A 21,041-nucleotide genomic window follows, 5' to 3' on the forward strand; every position below is an offset into this window, starting at 1 on the left:
CACGAATTAAGCATTTAGATCCGGCCCCAGCACTTGCTGAAAATTCCCGGGATTGAAAGCTGCCGTGAGGGTGATTGGCTGCTCCCCTGTCACCCTGTCTGCTGCGCAGGGCTCTCTGGTCCACGTGGCTCAAATCTCTTAAGAACTTTGCATTTTCTGTCTTTCCAGGTCAGCAGGTCCTGGGCCTGGTGGAGAACCAGAGTGACTGGTACCTTGGAAATCTGTGGAAAAATCACCGCCCTTGGCCGGCCCTCGGAAGAGGTTACAACACAGGTAAGCCCCGAGGTGGTGGGCGGAGGGTCCAGAGGGGCCGTGTAGGACTGGAGGCCCCTTCCTGTGTGACGGGGTCAGCTGAGGCTCGGGCAGGGCTGCCTGGCTGCCCAAATCCAGTGGACAGTCATTCAGAGCACATTCCAGGTCCTTCCTGGTGCCATGGCTGCGGCACAGGTAGCTGTCGGACTGTAGCAGTGGAGGTCTATAGCGGTGTCCTGACTGCCCGTCCTGCATCTGCTGGTCGTCGCTGCCTGGTAGACCTCTGGCTCTATTCTCGTGGACTCGAGATGGTTCTGCAGTGACAGAGCATCCCAACACTTCAGTTTCTTAACATGACAGAAATTGATCTTCCTGGCTCCATGCCCGTTTTCATCTCTGGGGATCCATGCTGTGGCCGGCACTTAGGACTGATCTGGACACAGCCGCCTCCCACCACCCCCGCCCCCGCTGGTGGAAATAGCCATAGTAAGAGACTGACCCTGAAAGTTTCTGACCAGAAATGACATCTCTGCTAATATTTCATTGGCTAAAGCACGTCATGTGGCCGCGCCTACCTTTGAGGGGTGGGGAGAGGCAGCCAAGCGAGTGCCCATGAGAACACAGAATTATTTGGTAATTTACACTCAGGAGCACCACAGCCCTTAAACACCGTGTGCTTAAAATCAAGTCTGTTCTACCTGTAGCTAACCCGGCTTTCCTGTCTCTGTGAACAGTATCATTCAGTCATTCATTCATTCCTTATCTATCTGCTGTCCCTTGAGTGCTTACTATATACCAGACCCTGCACTAGGTGGGCCAGACACAGCCCCCCACCTCACGTAGCATGTAAACTGTGGAACCAGAAAGGCTGCCCTCTCCCCCGGAGCTTAGTCCTGCCAGGGTCTATCTTTGAAACTCCTCTGGACCCTTCTGCCTCTTCATCCTCTCTGCTTCTCAGAGGATGCAGACCTGTGCCCTCTGTCAAGGCTAGAAGGGGGAGCTCAGGACACAGGGGCGTAGGTCCAGCCCAGAAGGACTGGACCTGGCATCTGAGACCAGCTGGGTTGGGATGGGGCAGGCGTCTGGGGGTGGCGCCGCCCGAGGGTGAGAAGTAAAGGCTGGCCCAGAGGCTCAGGCCAGTCTGTATTAGGAAAGAGCCAGAATGTCAGCTCTGAAAGTTGGGGATGAGGCTCTGGAGCCATCAGATGCAAAAAGGATAAAGGATGAGGATCAAGCCTCTGGGGTGCAGTTCAGAGATGGGGTCGGGTGGAGTCAGAACTGGAAGAGGACAGGGAAAGGAAAGTCAGTCAAGAGTCACTGCCGGAGCAGCCAGCAGTAGCAGCCAGCCGTAGCAGCCAGGCACCCTGAGTGGAAGACCAGCCTTTGACATTTGCCACAGTATCCAGGTCGCCTCACTCTATGGGATGCTCTCCTGTTACACCTGTCAGGCCTCACAGCCTGAAGAATTCAGCCCCTCCCAGACCCTGAGCTGAATCTAAAAGGGTCTCCTGCTGTGCTGGGCATTAACCCTGGAGTTGCTGAATGGTGGGGAGGGCTAAGGAGTCCTGGACAGGGGCTGAAGCAACTCAGCAAGGTTCCTTTATAGGTGGCTGGGAAGTGTTTAATGAGGAAGGCAGTGTCTCTGGGGCAGCTCAACACTGGCCAGGCACTGTGCCAGGTGATTTCTGGGTGTTCATCTCATTATATCCTGATGCTAACCCTAGGAGGCAGGTCTATTCTTATCTCTGTTTTATGCACACGAATACTACAGCTCTGAGGGTTTATGGCTGCAGTCTGCTAAGTCAGGCGCCTGCGATGTTGACTACTAACCTTCTAGGTGGACTTTAATGGCTCTGGGTTCAACAATACTTTTGAAAAATGTAGAATCCCTCCTTCTGCCCTCTAAAGGCCGAGGATCTGACCTTTAAAAAGCCTCCAGGATGTTTCTGGAACAGAAGGTCCAAGGTCTGCTCTGATAAAAGAGACCACTCCTTACCCTCCCAGCAAACTTTGCCAGGAGCAGTTTTTTCGATGTATTTGAGGCTGGGCCCTCTGAGAACTCTGGTGGATCCAGAGAGGCCCTGTTTTCCTTTGAGAGCCAGGGATCACCCCATGTTGGTCTTTTGTGCCTGGGCCCAGATCCGTTCACCCCAGATTTTCATAAAGCTGTAGACACCCCTGCTTGTCGGGTAGGAGAGAAAAAGTCTCAGGTAGCACCTGCTGTCTATTTACCTCTGTCTTCCACAACATATAATCCTAGGAAATGTCACCCAGAGATAAACAGCAGGGCCTCGAGGACACGACACCAGGGTCACAGTTATCTGCGTAAAACAAAAACCATGGGTCATCAATTCACTTTGCAGGCAGAAGAAAAATGTAGCATGCTGGGGAATTTATTATGACAAAAATGACATGTCCCCTCTCGCCCCCCCCTCCCCCCAGTTTGCCTCAGAATATGAGGTCAGGACACAGACAAGTAGCTCAGCCACCTCCAGCTCCTACTTGATATGCTGAGGCCGTGAGTTACTTCCCTTCTTGCTGCCACTAAAAGGGCAGAGCAGATGGAAAGAGCCTTGTTAGAAGTGATGTGTCCATTTAAATAAGCCAGTGACACCAAGTGATCATTATAAAAGGATTTATGCGGCATAGTGATGCTTTGGCTTCCATCAAGGGGATTTGTTATTTTAAGACCAGGGATGGTGCCACACATCAGCGGGTGAGTCATCCAGACATTTAGATTCTCATGGAAATCAAGGCGGGGACATCAATCATCAATCCCAGCACATCTTAAACCTCCACAAAAGGGTGTCTCCAGCAGAGCCCTGTGGCAAAGCCTCAGCTTAGTGGGGGAAACTGAGGCCCATCGGGTGGGCGTCACAGTTCAGTCTCTGTGGGAGCTTGGCCAAGTTGCTTCACCTCCGTGAACCCTCAGTCTGTTCCTCGTATGGTAGGATCACAGCATTCCATGTGCAAGGATTCACAGCTTAACATGTCATGAGCCTCGTCTGGGGCTTGCATAAAACAAGCACTCAGTGAATCTTAGTCTGTGCCCTCTTGCATTTTTCTGCCACGTATGTTATGGGGAATTAAACCCATCTGCTTTAAAAATGGTGATGATATGCTTGGCTAGGGATTGCTAAGGCCTCAAAGCCCTCTGGTCAGAAAGAACCAGTGCATGTCTCCTCTTGTCTCCAGCTATAATCAGCCCCTAGCAATTTTTTCTCCTCTCTCTCCACTGTCTGGAAAAGATTGGCTTGTTGTGTTATTATAGGGAAAAAATAATGATTTTAGTTTCGTTTTTCTATCAGCTTCTTAATTGTGGTTTACTTTGAAATTCCCTGGAAAAAGCCTGAGATGTTTGAGTCGGGAGATCTGTCTTCAGACTTGACCCTGTGATACTTCAACCTGTGCCTTTGGAAAAGCTACTTGGGTTCTCTGAGTGTTGGTTTCCCCTCTGTATGCTGAGAGTGATAACCCCACTCCTGAGCCTTCCTTGAGGCTCCTTTATCGGGGGGCCAGCTCCACAGGACGGCCTGGCAATGCTTTTGGAAACCGATTATATAGTTCTCATTGCTGCTCCTGACCACTGTCTAACTGAGTCAGCGTCTCCAAGGAATTTAGATTGAACTCAGATTCAGCCACGTTCACCAGGCAAGATATACCTTAGAAGGTAGACCTTCCCCTTCCAAGAGCCGGTCAGCTTGCCCCTTCCTCTCTGTATTCTTCTTCCCCTGTCTGCTGGCACAAGGCCCACTGTAAGATTAGGAAAGAGCTGCCAGTCATCTTCCATCCCACCCCCTCCCTTCTTATGGGAGCAGTTTACAACTTAATTCCATCTTCGCGGAGCTGCTGAGCCACAGAGGCTGTGGATGACCAAGCAGATCGAAGTGTGGGGCCCTTTGCCCAGAACGGTTCGGGTGGAATTAAGGGCCGTACCCTGCTCCTTACACAGAGATGGGTTTGTCCCCGACCATTCTGTCCATTCATCACCTGCTAGGTGCAAAAAGCTGTCATTCACCCAGCATTCAGCTGTCAGCAGGACTTTTTTTTTTTTTTTTTTAACAGAAGTGTGACAGGCTCATTAAGATTCAGCCCATCTCGGTTCCTGTGCTGATGGGTGACTGTCTTAAAAACAAACAGCAGCCCAAAAAAAGACAGTAACTAAAAGTAGCAGGTGTCTGGGGAAAGAGGTAGGCAGGCCAGGGGACAGAAGGGCACAAGTTTACAGAGGTCTTCTGCATGGTCCCAAAAGTTACCCAAAGGGAAAGTGTGTCCTCCCTGAGATAAAGGACATCATATTAGCCAGACAAGGTGCTTTAGGAAGCAATTTATAAATCAAAGGTATCTTGTTCTTTCAATCCCCGAATTAGACCAGAGACAGGCAGATGGAGACCTGGCTGTCTGGGAGGGGAAGCATTTCGCTAGTGTCCTTACCGCCCATCCACAAAATCAGGATGTTCAAGGACTGACTCACCTCTGAGCCTGTGTTGGCCCATGAAGAAGTAGAAGGTAAAGCTGATTCACAGGTCAACACCACAGCAGGGATTCAAAAGGAGAAAACATTTGAGCAATTGCCAAAGAACTATTAAAAACTGTACTGGGAAAACTGGACCCTGGGTCTGTAGGCTGACCCTTTGCTCTGCCTCTGACTTTGATGTCCTGAGACCCTAGACTTGTCCCTCCACTCATCTGAGCTCCTCGTCCTGTCTGCCAACAGCCGCATCTCTTTCAGTGCTGGAGGAACACGGTGCTTGAGGGATTTCTGTCTGTGATCATTGCATCCGGAGAAACTAGGCTTGAATCGATTTCATTCAGCACCTGTGACTGAATTATTACTGGTAGAAAATGAATTTTAAAACACGAGTGACAGCAAGAATCTTCCTTCAAGAAGATTTTGGTCTATTGATAACCGAACTGTGGTTTTGAGGTGAAGAAACAGAGTGTGAGAGAAAGTCAAGGAGCCAAGGGGGAGTGGTGGGTTTAAAAAGAAAATGTCCTTTTTGGTACCCGACTTGACCAGATTCATAGTCTTAATAAAAAGCAGCATTAATGGAAATGAAAACCAAAAGATTTCAGCCCAGTAGGTTTGTATATCTGCAAATAAGAGTATATGGCCCCTGGCATGATGGACACCCAGGGTGGAATATGAGCCCCGCCCTAAGCCCAGACCAGCATTTTCTAGACAAATTCCCTAAGACAGGGCAGGAGATGTTTATGTGTTTAGAAACTGGACAGATAAGGCTGAGAAATCTGCATACTGGATCCCTGCCTTGGAGATTCAAATTGCATGTAGGTGTGGGTGGCCCAGACATAAAGAAAGCCGTTAAACTCGGGTATGCCCCATCATACTGGGACCCAAGCCATGGAAGCAAATGTGAACAAAACTGCTTTGCAATCCTGGTGGGAGTGCAAACTGGTCCCACCACTATGGAGAGCTGTGTGGAGATTCCTCAACTTACTAAAGATAGAGCTTCCATATGATCCAGCAATTCCACTCTTAGGTATTTACCCAAAGGACACAGAAACATCCATTCCAAAGAGCACCTGCACCCCTATGTTTATAGCAGCACTGTTTACAATAGCTAAGCTTTGGAAACAACCCAAATGCCCAAAAATAGATGACTGGATCAAGAAGGTGTGGTACATATACACCATGGAATATTACTCAGCAATCAAAAAAATAAACTAATGCAATTTGCAGCAACATCGATGGAGCGGGAAGGGATCTTGCTCAGCGAAATAAGCCAGAAAGAAAAGGAAAAATACCAGATGGCCTCACTCATAACAGGAACCTAGAAAACTTAAATAAGGGACCAGGAAGAAGAATAGCTATAGGAAAGAAAAAATCAAAATCAACAAACAACTATGAACCAGAGATATACTATGGGGGGGGGGGGGTTGGGAGGAGGGATTGGGGTCAAAATAAGGGGGTTGCAACTGTATGGGGAATACAAAAATAAAATTTAAAAAAAGAAAAAGAAAATTGCCTTGCTTCAGCATCAACTCCAGAGATGGGGAGTAGGTCTTTCTGAGCTCTGTTTTTCCCAAGCTGTTGGAACAGACGCATTTAGATGGAGTTTGTAGAACAATCCCACTGAAAGATGCTTGCCATTCAAGGGGTGGTCCAAGGGTCACCAGGTTGAATAGAGGTGAAATGTCTGCCCTACGTGTGCTCTCGTGTCTCTTCCTACTGTCGGGACATTGCGCCACTGTGCCTCGAAATCAGCAACCTGGGTCTCATCGCGTATCCATAGCCAGCACAAGCCAGCAGCCCTGTACACCCTTCTTGCCACAGGAAAAAGGTTGGTGAGAGCCGCCCAGACCCTCTGCCGTCTCATTGTTGACCTCCTCTGAGGAGCATCCGTTTCTCCTTGAGGATGACACTCTGACCTCAGTGATGCTCCCAGGATGTGATTAAACTCTCAAGGGTTCACGCCTCCCCAGGACTTTTCAGCTTGTTTTTGGATTCACCTGTTTAAAATGTCAGCTTTCAGCCTCCACCCCAAGGAGTGAATCTGAATCTCTGGAGAGGAGATCAGATGCCTGGTGTTTTAAACATGCTCTCCCCAGGATTCTGGGGTCTACTGAAGTTTGAGGACCAGTTTCCTGTCCCAGACGTTCTTTGCCCTTTGCACATGAAGCTCAAATTGAACTTGAGTTCATCTGAAAAGCTCCATGAATGACTGTCCAGAGCCATTCTGTCCTTCTGTAGCAGATTGGAACCAAGAGCAGAGACTTTTATTTATCTCTGGTGAGTTCTATCTGCTGTGGGCCAATCTTGGCATGATTGTGTTTGATGCCATTTTAGTTCTCAACTTAGGGAACGCCACAAAAATAATGAAAATTCCTTCTATCCATTCAGCCAGTGGCCTCGCCCCGTTTCCATCACACATATTTTGAGCCCCTCTTTGACTACCCTGGAGTAAAATTCAAAGAACACCTAGATGACACTGTCTACAAATATGACTTCCAAAAATTAATATAGTTTTCTGGCTAAAATATAAAGAAATAAATGGGAATTAATTTGCCATAAAATACTGTTGACTGCAATGTGTAATTGGGCTACAGTAGAAGCAGTCAGGTGCTTCAATGCTCGTGTATTCAGGATGCAACTAACTGCTTTCGGTGTGATGGTAACAAACGCAGGAGACAGTGAGGGTGACACCAGTTCCCCGAGGGATGCCTGCCACCTGTCGTTTCTCCAAAGTTGTGAACCGCTTTTGGTAAAATATCAGACCAAAAGCACCGTCTTCCCCTGATTTAATACTTCAAGTTCTGACCCCCCTTTCATCACCTCCCCGCCCCCCAAACAGTTCCAGGTGCTGATAGTTACGACATTGATCTTGATAAACACTGGTGTTCATGGGAACCATGTGGAATGCAGGGACATTGTCATTGTACTAGGCTGTTTGAGGAAAATGCTCTGCCCCCTTGGCGAGTTGGAGACTAAGGCATTCCGGATATTCAACAGGCTGACTCAAGCATCAAGTGCTTGCCTGGACCCCTTGTATTATACCCTTTGCTCCTGGTGCTGCCATTTTATTTTTCTATTTTAAAAAAAAAGTTCTGCTTAAATTCTGGACATAGACAGTCCTGGATTCAAGTCCCGCCCCATCTGCTACTAGCTCCATGATGCAACAATCTTTTTTTTTATTTATCAGGACAGGAAGCTAGAGCTCCCACCTTGCAGGTTGCTTTCAGGAGAAAAGGGAGATGATGTTTGTCAAGTGCTTGGGATGATGCCTGGATCAGTAGCTGTACACCTTATTGCTCTCCCTTTCCTTGTATGCTTGAGCTGCACATGTGCAGAAGACACTGGGGGCTCCTCAGTGTCTTCTGAAGGTTGCTCCACCTTCTGTCTGCTGCAGGTATCTGGGGCTGAGCACTCCCTCCCCAGCCTGACCATGCATCTGCTCATTCATGTATTCAGCATAAAGGCATCCTGCATCTACCATGCGTGACTTGCCAGGCCTAGATGTCACGGAGCAGGACAAACAGCCCTTTGCATGGTTGCCCCCTTGTTCTGGAGGGGGAGAAGCCACCCCCACTTGCAGTCTTTGCCTCCAGTCTTCCTGGGCCTCCTGCACTCTCTCGGCTCATCTAGTCTCGCTTCCCTGCTGCTGCTGTTGTGACCCGTGGGTCCACCCATCTCCAATCCACAGCCGTCCTCTGTCCTCTACCCTTGCTCTTCTCCATGGCGTTCAGTGCCATCTGACCTGCAATAATTTTGCTCATTTTCTTTGTAATTTTCTGCCTCTTTCCATGAGGACAGAAGTTCCTCCAGGGTTACCATTTCGATTATTCCCCTGCTTTATCTCCTGGAATCATGCTTGGCATTTATTAGGCCCTAGGTATTTGTTGTTGAATAAAATAATTTTGGTAAGTGTTTGGAAGACACTAACAGAACAGCCCTTGTCAGTGGGAGTTGTTGGGAAAGTTGGCACCCTGAGGGACCCTGGCAATGTCCAGAGATAATTTTGGTTGTCACAAGTAGCGGTTGCTCCTGAGGGTAAGTGGAGGCCAGGGATGCTGCTAAACATCCTGCCATGCATAGGAGAGTCCCCTGCAACATAGAATTATCCAATCCAATGCGCGTAGAGGATGTGAGAAGCCTGACAATAGGATGTGCCAGGGAGCATGGGAGGAAATTGGATTCCTCTGAAAGAGCCTCTTTTTAAAAAAGAAAGGTTTTCATTGGAGCTGAAGACCTCAAGGCAGGGAAGTTGGTGGGCACACCAAGATCGAGAATGATGGCATTCCAGACATGGAGAACAGCAAGCTCAGAGGCTCTTGGGGAAAGATGGACTTAGGTGTTTTTCATTCCTCGGGCCTTCATCAGGCTTTATGGTTAACCATCTCTCGGTCATTGCTGACCTGCAGACTCCACCTGCCTCACCTACAACCAAGCCGTGCCTGAATCAGTCCTCCGAGTGTTCCAGTTCAGAATGCTGTGTACTGTTCCCCTCTATTGCCTTTGAGCTCTGACTCACCTGCACATACTTTCGAGCCAGCATCATCTCCTGTTCTCCTGTCTCAGCTCTTGGGTTTGTGGAGATCACCACTAGCCCGGTGAATCAAGGCAACCTGCAGCATCCTGGGAAAGAAGTCAGCCTGGGCTGGCCTGGGCTGGCCTGGGCTGGCCTGGGCTGGCCTGGGCTGGCCTGGGCTGACTCTGTAGACACATGGGCCTGCTTCCCCTGCCTCATCTGTTCAGCCATGCTGGCCTCCTGACCACTGGCCAAAGCATTCCTACCCCTGGGCTTCAGTCCTCTGTCTGGGCAGCCCTTCCACCAGCCAACTCCGGCTGCCCCCTCACTTCCTTCAGTCCACAGCCCCGATACGATCTCCCGTGGCTTCCCTGCCCGCCATGTCAGTGTAGCACAGCCCGTGCCCTTGCTGATTTTTCTTCATTGTACTTCCCATCAATTTTAAACACCTTCTTGGTTACTCAGCTGCTATCTACTATGGAGGCACAGTGACACCCCAACTCTGTGAACCCAGTATCCATGCCTTACACCCTCCAACCTGTGAATATGTTATGTTACTTGGCAATTGTAATTACAGACCTTAAAATAGGGAGATTATCCTGGATTAGCCCACACAAGTTCTTAAAAGCAAAGGACTTTTCTCCACTTGGAAGCAGAACAGTGTGGCAGGGGAAGCCAGGTTGGACGGGTGAGGAGCTGACGTGATGCCTTTGCTGGCTTGAAGCTGGAGAGGAAGGTAACAGGAAGGCCCGTGGCCGCGGGGATCCAGAGAGGTGGCCCGTGTCAGCCGGCAGGAGAGGAGCTGCACCCCCACAGCTCCAGGGGCAGAGTTTTGCAGTCGCCTGATGAGCTTGGATGTGGATTCTCCCCCGTGCCTGCAGATGAGACCCCACACTGGCTGGCACCTTCATTTTGAACCTGTGCAGAGAGTGCAGCCCCTGGGTTTTCTGACCAGTTGAACTGAGGGTTTGGGGTTTGTGCTTTAGCTCCAAGGTCATTTATGGTCACAGCAATTGGAAATGTGTGCCTCATTGTCCCCCCGAGTTCGCAAGCCCTAAGAGAGCAAGGGTCTGGTTTGTTGGCTTCTATTCCCACCTTCAAGATGTGGAGGTATTTGGAGGATGATGTCTCCCTCCTTCCCCACACCTGTACTGGGCACAGGTGAGAGCCTGCAGACGGGAGACCATCCAAGCGCTTGGCCTTATGCTGTGCTGTCGAGCAGGCAAGTGTCGCAGGCTCCAGGCGCTGGCAGCAGGCTCTGCGCTAGGAGTAGAAATCAATATAAGATGGAGTTTCTGCCTGTGCACCCTCATCCCCCACACACAGGTGTTTTGCCAGACTTCAAATCAGGAGGTTAAGGACAGTTGCTTGCAATGGGCTGGGGGGCTGTGTTGGAGGGGTCTGTCCACAGTACTGAGAGCAGGGTGGAGGCTTGAGTGGATGCTTTGAGAAAGGTTTCAGAGCCAGGACAACTGGAAGTGGGGGGAGTTGAGTACGCATTCCAGAGCAACAGAACAGCCAGCCCCCAGGTCAGACTGGCAGATGTGGGAACACCTGGCTTGGTCAGGGAATAGCACACCACCTGTCCTTGCAGTTCAACCCAGGGCGCACCTCGAGGAGTAGATGCCTCCCTCAGGGAGAGAGGGGTGAGCACCCAAACTCTGCCTTCACCCTTTACCGGGTGAGTGGCCAGAGTCAAGTCCCTTTTTCTTGGCCTGACTTTCCCATCTGTGAAATGGGTGTGGCAGTGCAGCCTGCTGAGCTTGCTGGAAGGATGAACAGAAGGGAAATGCCTGGCATGCAGTGAGCACTCAGTGATGGCAGCACAACCTCGGAGAGGGAGAGAGGGAGAGCGTGCAGGCAGGATGTGTGCGGGGGCGGGGGGAGGTGAGGAGCCAGACAGGCCCACGGTCTGCATGCTAAAGAGGCAGTTCAGCTTGATTCAGTCATCCTGGCTCTTGAACCTTGATCCACACAAGGTTCCACTTCTGAGCCTGGGGAGAAACCACTGTCACTCCACCTCCTCTGTCCTTTTATTGTCTCTGTTTGTCTTGTCCCCAGGCCAAGCCCTCCTCTCAGGACACTGGCCGCGGCCTTGTTCAAACGCTAAGCACCACTGCCCAGGAGCAGGCCCGGGGCACTAACCCCATGCGCTGCCTTCAGAGGCGCCAGCTTCTCTGTGGTACCCTAGCCAGGCAGCCAAGTGAGACCACCCCCTGATTGTCAGACCTGGTGGGGAGCCTCTAATTAAAGCAAGCTGCTAAACAGCACCCCCCACCCCCACATGCATCCTGAAAAGATGGCAGAATCTCTCATCAGTCACCTCCTGAGCAAAAGCTGCTGTTCAAGGAGATTGACTCTGTCACTGCTTCTTCCTTTCCCCAGGCGCGGCCTTGTGAGGAGAATGTATCTAATGTAAGTCTTCCAGAGTCTTTAGGGGGAAAGGCTGACCCCCAGATCTCGCACTCTCAGAGATCTTTTTTGCCCAGACTATTTTCCTTATGAAAGATTCTATTTCCTGGGTAGCTCTGACAGCAAAATCTCAGTTTTCCCACTTTGCTGAGTAACTCCCGAGGCGGTTGCATGGTGAATACAGAGGGGAAAACAGCCAAAAGAGACCAAAAGTACAAAAAAAAAACCCTTTCCACTGAGCTGGAACAGCTGCACCTGCCAAGCTGGAGGAGGCGTGTCACGTACATCTTGAATGGAGGTAGTCCGCCACCTCTCCCCGCTGCATGGTGGGAGCATTGTGCATCATGTGCCTGTGCCATCTCGTGCCTGTGCCCCCTCCGTCTCATCCTAGCTCTGCTCACTGATGTTGCATTAGCCTGAAATCTGCCAGAGTGGGAATATTTACATCATGGAAATTCACAAGCAAACCAGGGCTTTCCTTCCTGAGGATCTAATTCTTAAACATTTACCCAAATACCACCAAACATATACACTCTCTCTGTCTTCTCTCGCTCTCTCTCACCCCCTATATGTTGCATATGATATATATGTGTTACATTTCATATATATTTATATATAATGTATCTTTATATATATGTTAAATATCACATACAAAATCCCCCTGCCTGTCACCTTCCCCAAAGTTAAACACTGTTAGCGGTTTGTAAAATCTTCTTGACTTTCTCTTTCCATATATGTAATTGTCTGTTTCTCTCCTTGCATGGATCTCATTTTTAATGATTCTATGCTCTACTTACTTAAAAGTAAAAGCTGTCTTTCTACATTGGTGCATAAAGCTCTGTTGCTGTCTTTTTAAGAACTGCATACTTTGCCTGCTTGATGGATGTCCTGTGTATATTTCATTTCCTATTAACTTGGTATTTTAGTTGTTCCTGGGTTTCCCCTAACCCGCCCCACCAATTATAAACACCACCCATAAAGCTCCTTTATATTCATCTTTGTTTGTCTATGCCAGTATTTCTACACAATACATTTTAAGAAGTCATACTACTATGTGCAATATTATAGATAGTTGAAATTTTCTAGATTAGAAAATGCCAAATGTGTCAGATCAGATAGGTAAAGACAAAGCTAGTGTTTGAAAGTAAACCATTTTAACATTAGCCATCTGTGTGTGTACGTGTGGCTTATTTATCTTCTGTTTGAGAACAGACTTTCTGTTGCAGGAGAAGCTGAATTTTGCAGAGTTGCTATCTAATAGGAACCTGTTACGGATTCAGTAGCATTCCCACAATTCATGTATTGAAGCCTTACCCAAGGTGATGGTATTTGAAAACAGGGGCTCTAGGAAGTAATGAGGTATAGAGAAATTTAAGAAAATGATGCCCTCGTGATGGGATTGATGCCCTGATAAAAAGAGGCTCCTGAGAACTTCCCACTGTGCGAGCACTCGGTGAGAAAGTGGTCACCTCCAAAGCGGAAGGAGAGCCCCAGCAGAAAGCAACCCGGCCAGCATCCAGATCTTTGGCTGGCAGCCTCCAAACCATGGAGAAAGTTAATTTCTGTTTTGAAACTCCCCAGTCGATGGATTTTGTTACCGCAGCCTGAACCACCTCGTGGAGAACCTAATTTCAGCTTTTATTGATGTAGACAGATGGCCCCTGACTCTGAGGTCTGGCCAGGTCTTCAGAACCCTGATGTGTGAACCGGCCAAGTGAAGCAGAGCCCCTCCCAGTGATGGGTAACTCGACCTGGCTCTGGCATTGCAGCCTTGGGACTCAGTGACTTGACCTGGCCTGTTAGTGCACCCAGGACCTGCCCCTCTCTGCTGACCCATGCAGGATCAGTGGTTACTGTGTCACTCAGGTTTTACCAATGCCAGGGCTAATTGGAGCTGTGACCCAAACACCTGTGTTGGTTCAGTTTGCAGGGCAGAGTATGAGCCTCCTCCTCCTGCCATAAAGAAAACAACCTGGTATTCACTCAGGGCCTGCTTTCCTTGAAACCACAGTGATGGTGGGATGTGGCATCTGGTTTTCTTGAGGTCTGTCGCTTTGATTTGACCAGTGCTTTCGTGTGCATTAACTCACATACTCCCCATTTCACAGAGATGCTAATGGGGGTAGAGAGGCTGATTGATTTCAGAAGTCAGCAATGCTAGTCAGTGACAGAACTCAGTGCTTAAATCTACTTTCCAGTCTTTTCTCCAGCCAGCAGTGCTTGAGAGTGAGAGAACACTCGCTGAGAACCTGGGCAAATCACCCCGGGCAATTTGCTCAGCCTGTTCCCTGATACACAGGGCTGGACAGCTGAGGACCATCACGTAACCACCATCCACACCATACAATTGTGTTAATACCACCAATATTCATTGAGCATTGACTCTGTGCCCAGCCCTAATCTGGGTGCTTTTCATGCTTTATCTCATTTCATTCTTACAACATCTTTTGTAAGGTTTGCGTAATTATCCAAAACCTCACTTTAAAACACACTTGAGGGTCATGGCTACACATTGAAATTACCTGGGGAGATTTCCAAAGCTCACCTCAAACCATTTAGAGCTTCTGATGTCTGATCCCTTCATCAGCAGTTTCCAAAGCAAGCAAGTGAATCCTGCCTACTGATATCCTGTCTGCTGGACAGGAATGCTCCCTTATCTTCCAAAACCTGCACTAGAAAGACACCTTTTGCACTTCAGTGCCTTTCTTTGTACTGTTTTTCTCTCTTCTTTATCCCCTGTACCCTGCTTCCCTAACCATCACCAGATGCTGCAGCCCCAAGCTCTGAGGCTGCTCCAGTGAAACCAGAATCCTGGCCTCAGACTGCTAACTGTAAAGAAATACCTAAGATAATGCTCTCTGGACGCATCCATGTTGTTGAAATGCTGTGCTTTCCTTTTTCATGGCTGAATAATATTCTGTGGTAAACGGAAGCCACATTTTTCTGCATCCACTCACTGTTGAAAGATATTTAGGTTGTTACCATGTCTTGGTTACTGGAAATGATGTTGCAGTGAACATAGGTCTGCAAAAGCAAGAGTATGTACTGTCTGGCCCTTTAGGGACAAATTTCCTAGTCATAGTTTGCAACTTAGAAAGAAAAAGTATGATTTAGGGAGACCAGAAGACTGGGGTTCTTGGGGTCTTGGTATGCCCCTAACTTTCCATATCTGATAAATGAGAATAATAATAGATGCTCCATAAATATTGGTTACCTTCTCCCACCTTAGTTAAATGCAGATATTAATTTCCTGGATGGACACGAAAGAAGGAGAAAATGGCATGAGACTTTAGTTCGGCTCTAGCTGGAGAGAGAGAGGCACAGAGAAGGTGCTGTGCACACTGTGATCATCTGCTTGATGCTTTGCCTCTAGGAGTCATATCAATCTTCCCAACCCTTTATTTCCCAGCTTTCAGAGTCGGCCGTTGCTGGCCTATGGGAGGGGTTCACTAAGTACAACCACGTAAAGGAATGAATTTTCACATTCAGTCCTCCTGTCTTGGGCAAAGCTATCCAGTGCTTAAGGAATCAACCATCTGAATTAGGCCCCAAACCCTGCTCTCCAACACAGCAGCACACAGTCAGGAAGGGCCAGAGGTCAGATTCGAAACCAGGACTGCCCCACCCCACACCCTAGCTCTTTCCAACCCCCTCTGCTTTGGCCCAGAAGGAGCCAGTGGGCTAGGAAGTTAGGCAAGAGACAGCTTCTGACAGCAAAGTTTGTGACATCTCTTCCCATGGCTGGGAAATAAAGGCTTTTAAGAAAAGGTCTGTGTTTTGAACAAGCTGCTCAGCCGGGTCTCTGGGGTCTTTGCTTTTGACCCATTTATTTGTGTGTCAAAGTCCGTTTCACATCAAAGACATTCAGAAGGTAGGAATCGAACCTCAAGGCAGGCTCTGCCTGATTTCTGAACCCCTTCATTCATTTATTCAGATGCATTTACTGGTCCACAAATGTCCTCTGGGCTGTGGGAGGTGCTGGTGTTTGTGGAGATGACACCACCCCAGCCAGAGCTCAGCAGTTAGAGAGACTGCTGAGCAGCAAGGGGAGGGCTGTGACGGGGTAGTTTCTGGCAGAAAGGAGGCATACAGCTAGCTGGTGGCCAGCTCTGCTGGAGGGCTTCAGAAGGCAGGCAAGAACCAGGAGGAAGGCAGTAGTAGAGGGTCCACGAAAGCATGAGGAAGAAAAAGCAAATGAAAACCCTGGAAGGAGATAAAATTATATTCAGCAGAATGAGACCTCAGAATTCCATGGTTTTAAAGAGATCCATAATTGGTTTCGAGAGTTCCAATTATTAAAGCAGCCAAAAAATGAAAAGATAAATGGGAAGCATAATTTAGGATAACTGCATTCCCTTCACTGCTAACATAAGGATAACAAATGTCTTTATTGCTCACCCCACCCTCCCTACAGGGGTGTGTGCTCCCTCTTGTGACTGTGCTCCCTCTGATCACTATGCTCCACCCTGGTCACTGTGCTCCCTCTGGTCACTGTGCTGCCTCTGGTCGCTGTGCTCCCCTCTGGTCACTCTGCTTCTAGCAATCACCCAAGATCTTTGCTACAGGTTCTGATTTCACCTTGCTTCTCCTGCCCCCATTTCACAGAAGTAGAAATTAATTTCTGGGGAGACATTTCACCCTGCATGAAATCGTTCCTAAAAAGGATTATGCAAACTGGCCACCTCTCCCTCCCACTGCCTTACTCCTTTCTGCATGCAGGAAAGTTTGGACGAGAATAATTCCGCACAGTCTTTTTAAGTGATTGACACCACAACAAAGCTGGGGTGAGTTCTCTCTTCTTCCTCCCCAGCCCTAAAGGCTCACCCTGTTAATCCAATTTATAGGAGATCCTCAGGCATGAACAGGACCGCCTGTGGGTTTGCCCAGCTGGGGCTGGTGGAGAGCTGGGAGGCTCGTGCATTAACCAGGTTCAGACCCCAAAGGGTTACCGGGGCCTGCTGCCTGCCAGAGTGGCTGTGCAGTGGAGAGGGCCTTTGTGCGCCCCCGGGAATAATGTTAATAGTCCTGCCTAACATTTATCGAGCACTTGTTATGGATGTGATATTTCGAATGGATTATTATCTTGTTTAACTTTCCCAGCAGCCTGGGAAGCAGGCGCCCTCCTCACTGTTCCTGCAATACATCAGCACGCCCAGGGCCTTTGCACTTATAGCTGACGGTGCCTGAGTGCCTCCCCTGTCAGCGTGGCATGCGCCCCGTGTCTTGCAGGTTTCCCTAAATGTCACCTTCTGAGAGAAACTTTGCCAACTGAGCATTTTAAATTTCACCAAGCCCCCACCTGAGCACATTCTTCTCGCTCCTCTGCTGTGTTGTGATCGTATAATATACTGTTCCCTGAATCTACACTCTGCAGGGCCTGGAGTAATGTTGTTTCAATATAACGTTGATGGGGGGGAATCCTAGCCAAAGTGGCACAAAACGATGTCCTGTGAGGACCTGCTTTCCTTCCATCTCATTTCCCTTCAAGTCACAGCTTCCAAGTACCTCCTGAGGATGTTAAGTGAGGACCTACTGTGCTTTGCTGGCATGTAGGCTCCTTAAGGACAATGACCTCTGTTTCCAGAAAAGTCTCAGCGCTATCATGCTGTCCAGCCACTCGGCATGTGTTTGATCCCTGGCCCAGGAGCCAACCCACATGGTGCAGCAGACCTCAGAATGAGATTCTTAACAGACACTGGTTGCATGAAAAATTAAATGCACTGTCACCATAAGCGTTTTACAGACTAGGAAAGCGAAGTTTATAGAAATTGGCTCACACCTCCCAGGTGATACAGAAAACAAAGGACAGAGCGAACCTGCTTCTCAGGCTTGAGCCTTCGCAAGCATTGCCAGCACTTGCCCAAATCCAAAGACTTCTCTAGAAGTTCAGTTGGGCTGGGAACTAAGGAGACAGAACTGCCCAATCCTCCCATTCAAATATCCCCTTGAAGTCAGCTTCAGCAGGAGAGGGGTTCACGCTTCTAGAAGGGCCATCTCTCGTCATCCTCTGCTCTGCACTCTGTGTCTGTGGGCGCCAGCTCAGCAGCTGTGTGGGCAGTGGATGTGTCTTGAGCAGACCTACTGTGTGCCATAAATGATGTTGGAAGCTGTGGGCACACTCAGTGACCACACAGCCAGTCCCTCTGGGGCAGCACAGAATATCTACAGTGACTGCAATCTCAGGTCACCGCGGTAGTCAGTGTCCTCAATGCCTTTTTTGTAGCCATTTTCCTGAACCACGTTCTAGTTCATCTCATCCACAGTGGTCCTGGAAAGTGCCAGAGCCTGGGGGCCAGGGAAACTGGGTTTGAATCGGGTTTCTTACTAGTTCCTTCATTGATGACCTTTCTGGGCTGTTTCAAAGGCGCTGTTGTAAACACTTGCCGAGGCAGGACTGGGGCCGGCAGGTGGCGGTGTGGGCTGCGGTCACCCTTGTTAGTTGTTGGTGTCACCATTTATTATTCTCGTTCAGCTTCTGAGTGGGGAGTCCGATGCCTACAGGTCGATACCTTGGTTTGAGTTTAAAAGTCTACCCCAGGTAATAATAATAGCTCATCACTGAAGCAAGACCAGCCTGTGTGTTAGTCACAGTGCTGAGGGTTCTATTAATCCTCATACCAGCCCTCTGAGTTATTATCAATTCATTTTCTACAGCAGGTTATGCCAATACAGGATTAAGTCACTGGCCCTGTCGCACCACTAGTAGGCATGGAGCTGGGGTGTACATTGGTGTTAAGGACCCTTTGTGTTTATGCTCAGCTGTCCAGGTAATTCAGGTAGCCCAGGGACTTGAGAGGTGACTATTCTTGCCGCCATCCTCAGACCAGTCAGGGAAGCAATGCTAAGTGCCAGAGCTGGAGCCCAGACTTGCATGCGGGCCCTGTTTCTGCCACCAATAAGCTTCCTGACCTTATGCCACTGAACTCACTTCTCTGAATGTCAGAAGATTTTGGTCTAAATGATGCTAAGGGGCCTTCCCACACCTGGGCCTCTGGTTCTGGGAGATGGCTCATTCGCTCAGTGTGTTGCAGGGAGGTCCCCCAGAGTCAGAAAGGCCTCAGTTGAAATCCTAACTTTGCCCCCCCTCAAACTGTAGGACCTTTCTAAGCCTCAGTTTTCCAATTAGTAAAACAAGCATCATCGTTCCAGTTTCCTGGGGCTGTCAGGAGAGCAAGTGGAATAACATCCTAAGATCCCATCATCTTGTCCAATGATTCAGGGTATTTGAACAAAGTGACTGGTTTTAGGGTGAAAAGACAGCACTAAAATTTCAGCAAAGACTCTTAGGCACCAGAAACTAACAGAAGCAGCAACTTATTACCAGCTCTGGGCCAAGGAGGTGCTTTCTAGTTCCTTAAGACTATGGCAGGTCAGGTCAGATAGCTTAGATAGTGGGGATTTGTTTCCTGACAATTCTGGAGGCCGGGGCAACCCAGACCCAGGTGTCGGCAGTGCGGGCTTCTGCTTGGCTTGTAGATGCCACCTCCGCATGGTCTTCCCTCTGCATCTGCCCAGATTCCTTCTTCTAAGGACACTTGTCACACTGGTTAAGGGCTCACCCTGATGGCTGCATTTGAACTTGACTCCTCTTCACCTCTTTATTTTTTTTAAGATTTATTTATTTATGCATACAAGAGCTGGGGTACAGGCCAGAGGTGTGGGGGGTGAGAGGATTCACCAGAGACAGAGTGGGGAACAGAACAGGCAGATTGACCTAGTACATTGCTGAGGGGAGCAGTGGGTGAGACAGGAGAGATCTGCTGCACCATGTGGGTAGCTCAAACTCATGCTGCAGTGGCTGTGGACAGCTTCATAGGTTGTGTCTTAACCCCTTGTGCCACCAGGGAGGCCCTCTTCGCCTCTTGAAAGACTGTTTCCAATTACAGTTACATTCTAGGTTATTGGGGATTAGGGCTTCAATTATGAGTTTCAGGGGGTTACAGTTCAGCCCGTAACCTGATGCAAAGAAAAAAGATAATGCTGGGGACCCAGACCACTGGGGGTGGCTGCTCAGTAGAAGCTGAGGTGTGAGAGACACAGACACAGACATTGGCGAGACCCCTGCCGGAACCTGAGAGCGCGTGGGGCAGGGATGATGTTCTTTCCTCCTGCCCTCCAGCCTATGGCCCGGGCTCACCGGGATCCCAGGTGATTGGATCTGTAGGGATGCGTCTCCCAGGGCACAGAGGAAGCCAGAAGGGGCAGGGAGGGGAGCTGGAATGGAGCACTGGAGAGTCCACAGCACCAGGCTGGGCCAGGTCATAAATGGTGGCAAGGGAAGGAGGCGGCCGTGTCTCTGCAGAACCCACTGGTGGCTCCGGCGTCCGCATTTGCTTGAAGCGTGTGGATGGGGCATCACAAAGGCGCCTGGCTGTGTGCCCTGCCATGCAAGCTCGCTTTGCTTAAGTCTGAAATTGCAGGAAGCCCTCTGCCCTGCTGCAGTCCATTAGCTCAACGTTGGGTCAGGCTCCCGTGCATGTTCATCTGGCCAGAGCTGCCCGGCCATCCAGCCACCTCGCCTCTTGGTAAGCCAATGAGACATCATCTTGTGCAGTGAAGCATCTAGCCAGAGTGGTGGGGAGCGGCTCATTATTTGTAAAAAATTAAAATCTCCATGCCAACGAGCTAGTCAGCAGATCTGACTTCTTTCTATTTAGAGAGTAGATATTTTTCATACCTGATAGAAAGACCCCGGGGCTGCAGGCCCCCAGGCAGGCCCCACGCTGCTGCTGTCCTCAGCTCTTGCCTCAACACCTGACTTTTCCAAGCATCATAATAGGTTCCCTTTTGTTCAGTGGTCATTTTGAGACCTAGGCAATGCTTTCTTCAGAAAATGCTTTCTTCTTACTAGAAAAGACAGGCTGGAGAGTCTGTAAAAACTAGCGTAACGACAGTGGCCGGCTGGTGGCCAGAATGTCTGTTTGATGCATCTTCCTCTTTTGATGGGCTGGCTGTGGAGCTGTCTCATCTCTGAGCTGCTCCTGCAAGAGACTCTGTCTCTTGGAGGGTGTTCTGAGTGGGAGGAGAGCAGAACCACTTGCCAGTGAGCAGTAGGCTTTCTGTCTTTGGTTTTTCCTATCCCTTGCTGCATAAAATCACTCACCTTTTACAACTTAATGATTATTTTGGAAATTTGTCCAAACTTGGAAAATGGCAGTAATAAGTTTGGCTAAAGCTAAGACATAAAGGCTTAGAAATAAAGTTACTCTTAAGTGTTTCTTTCACACAAAGGCATGGATTTGGGGGGGTGGGGTAGCACATGTGTATCCTTCTGCTGGGACTGTGGCCTGACAGTGCGATGAACTTGGCAACTGGGGCAGAAATGTAGCCTTTCATAGCTCTGGAGGTAAGAGACCAAAATCAAGATGTCAACAGCCAGACCACACTCCC

General features: G+C 49.1%; 1 protein-coding gene across 3 annotated transcripts in view; it reads left to right on the forward strand.

Moving 5' to 3' along the window:
* The window catches only part of LARGE1 (LARGE xylosyl- and glucuronyltransferase 1), a gene marked incomplete at its 5' end in the record, with an annotated part of 325,411 nt that overhangs the window by 226,609 nt on the left and 77,761 nt on the right, over window positions 1–21,041 (forward strand). For all 3 annotated transcript variants that reach the window (XM_084255760.1, XM_084255759.1, XM_084255758.1), the window contains one exon: window positions 169–273. In XM_084255760.1, coding sequence (XP_084111886.1) covers window positions 169–273 — 105 coding nt within the window. The remainder of the gene's footprint in view (window positions 1–168; window positions 274–21,041) is intronic.

This window comes from Talpa europaea (genome assembly GCF_964194135.1).
Source record: "Talpa europaea genome assembly, chromosome: 15".
Lineage (NCBI taxonomy): Eukaryota > Metazoa > Chordata > Mammalia > Eulipotyphla > Talpidae > Talpa > Talpa europaea.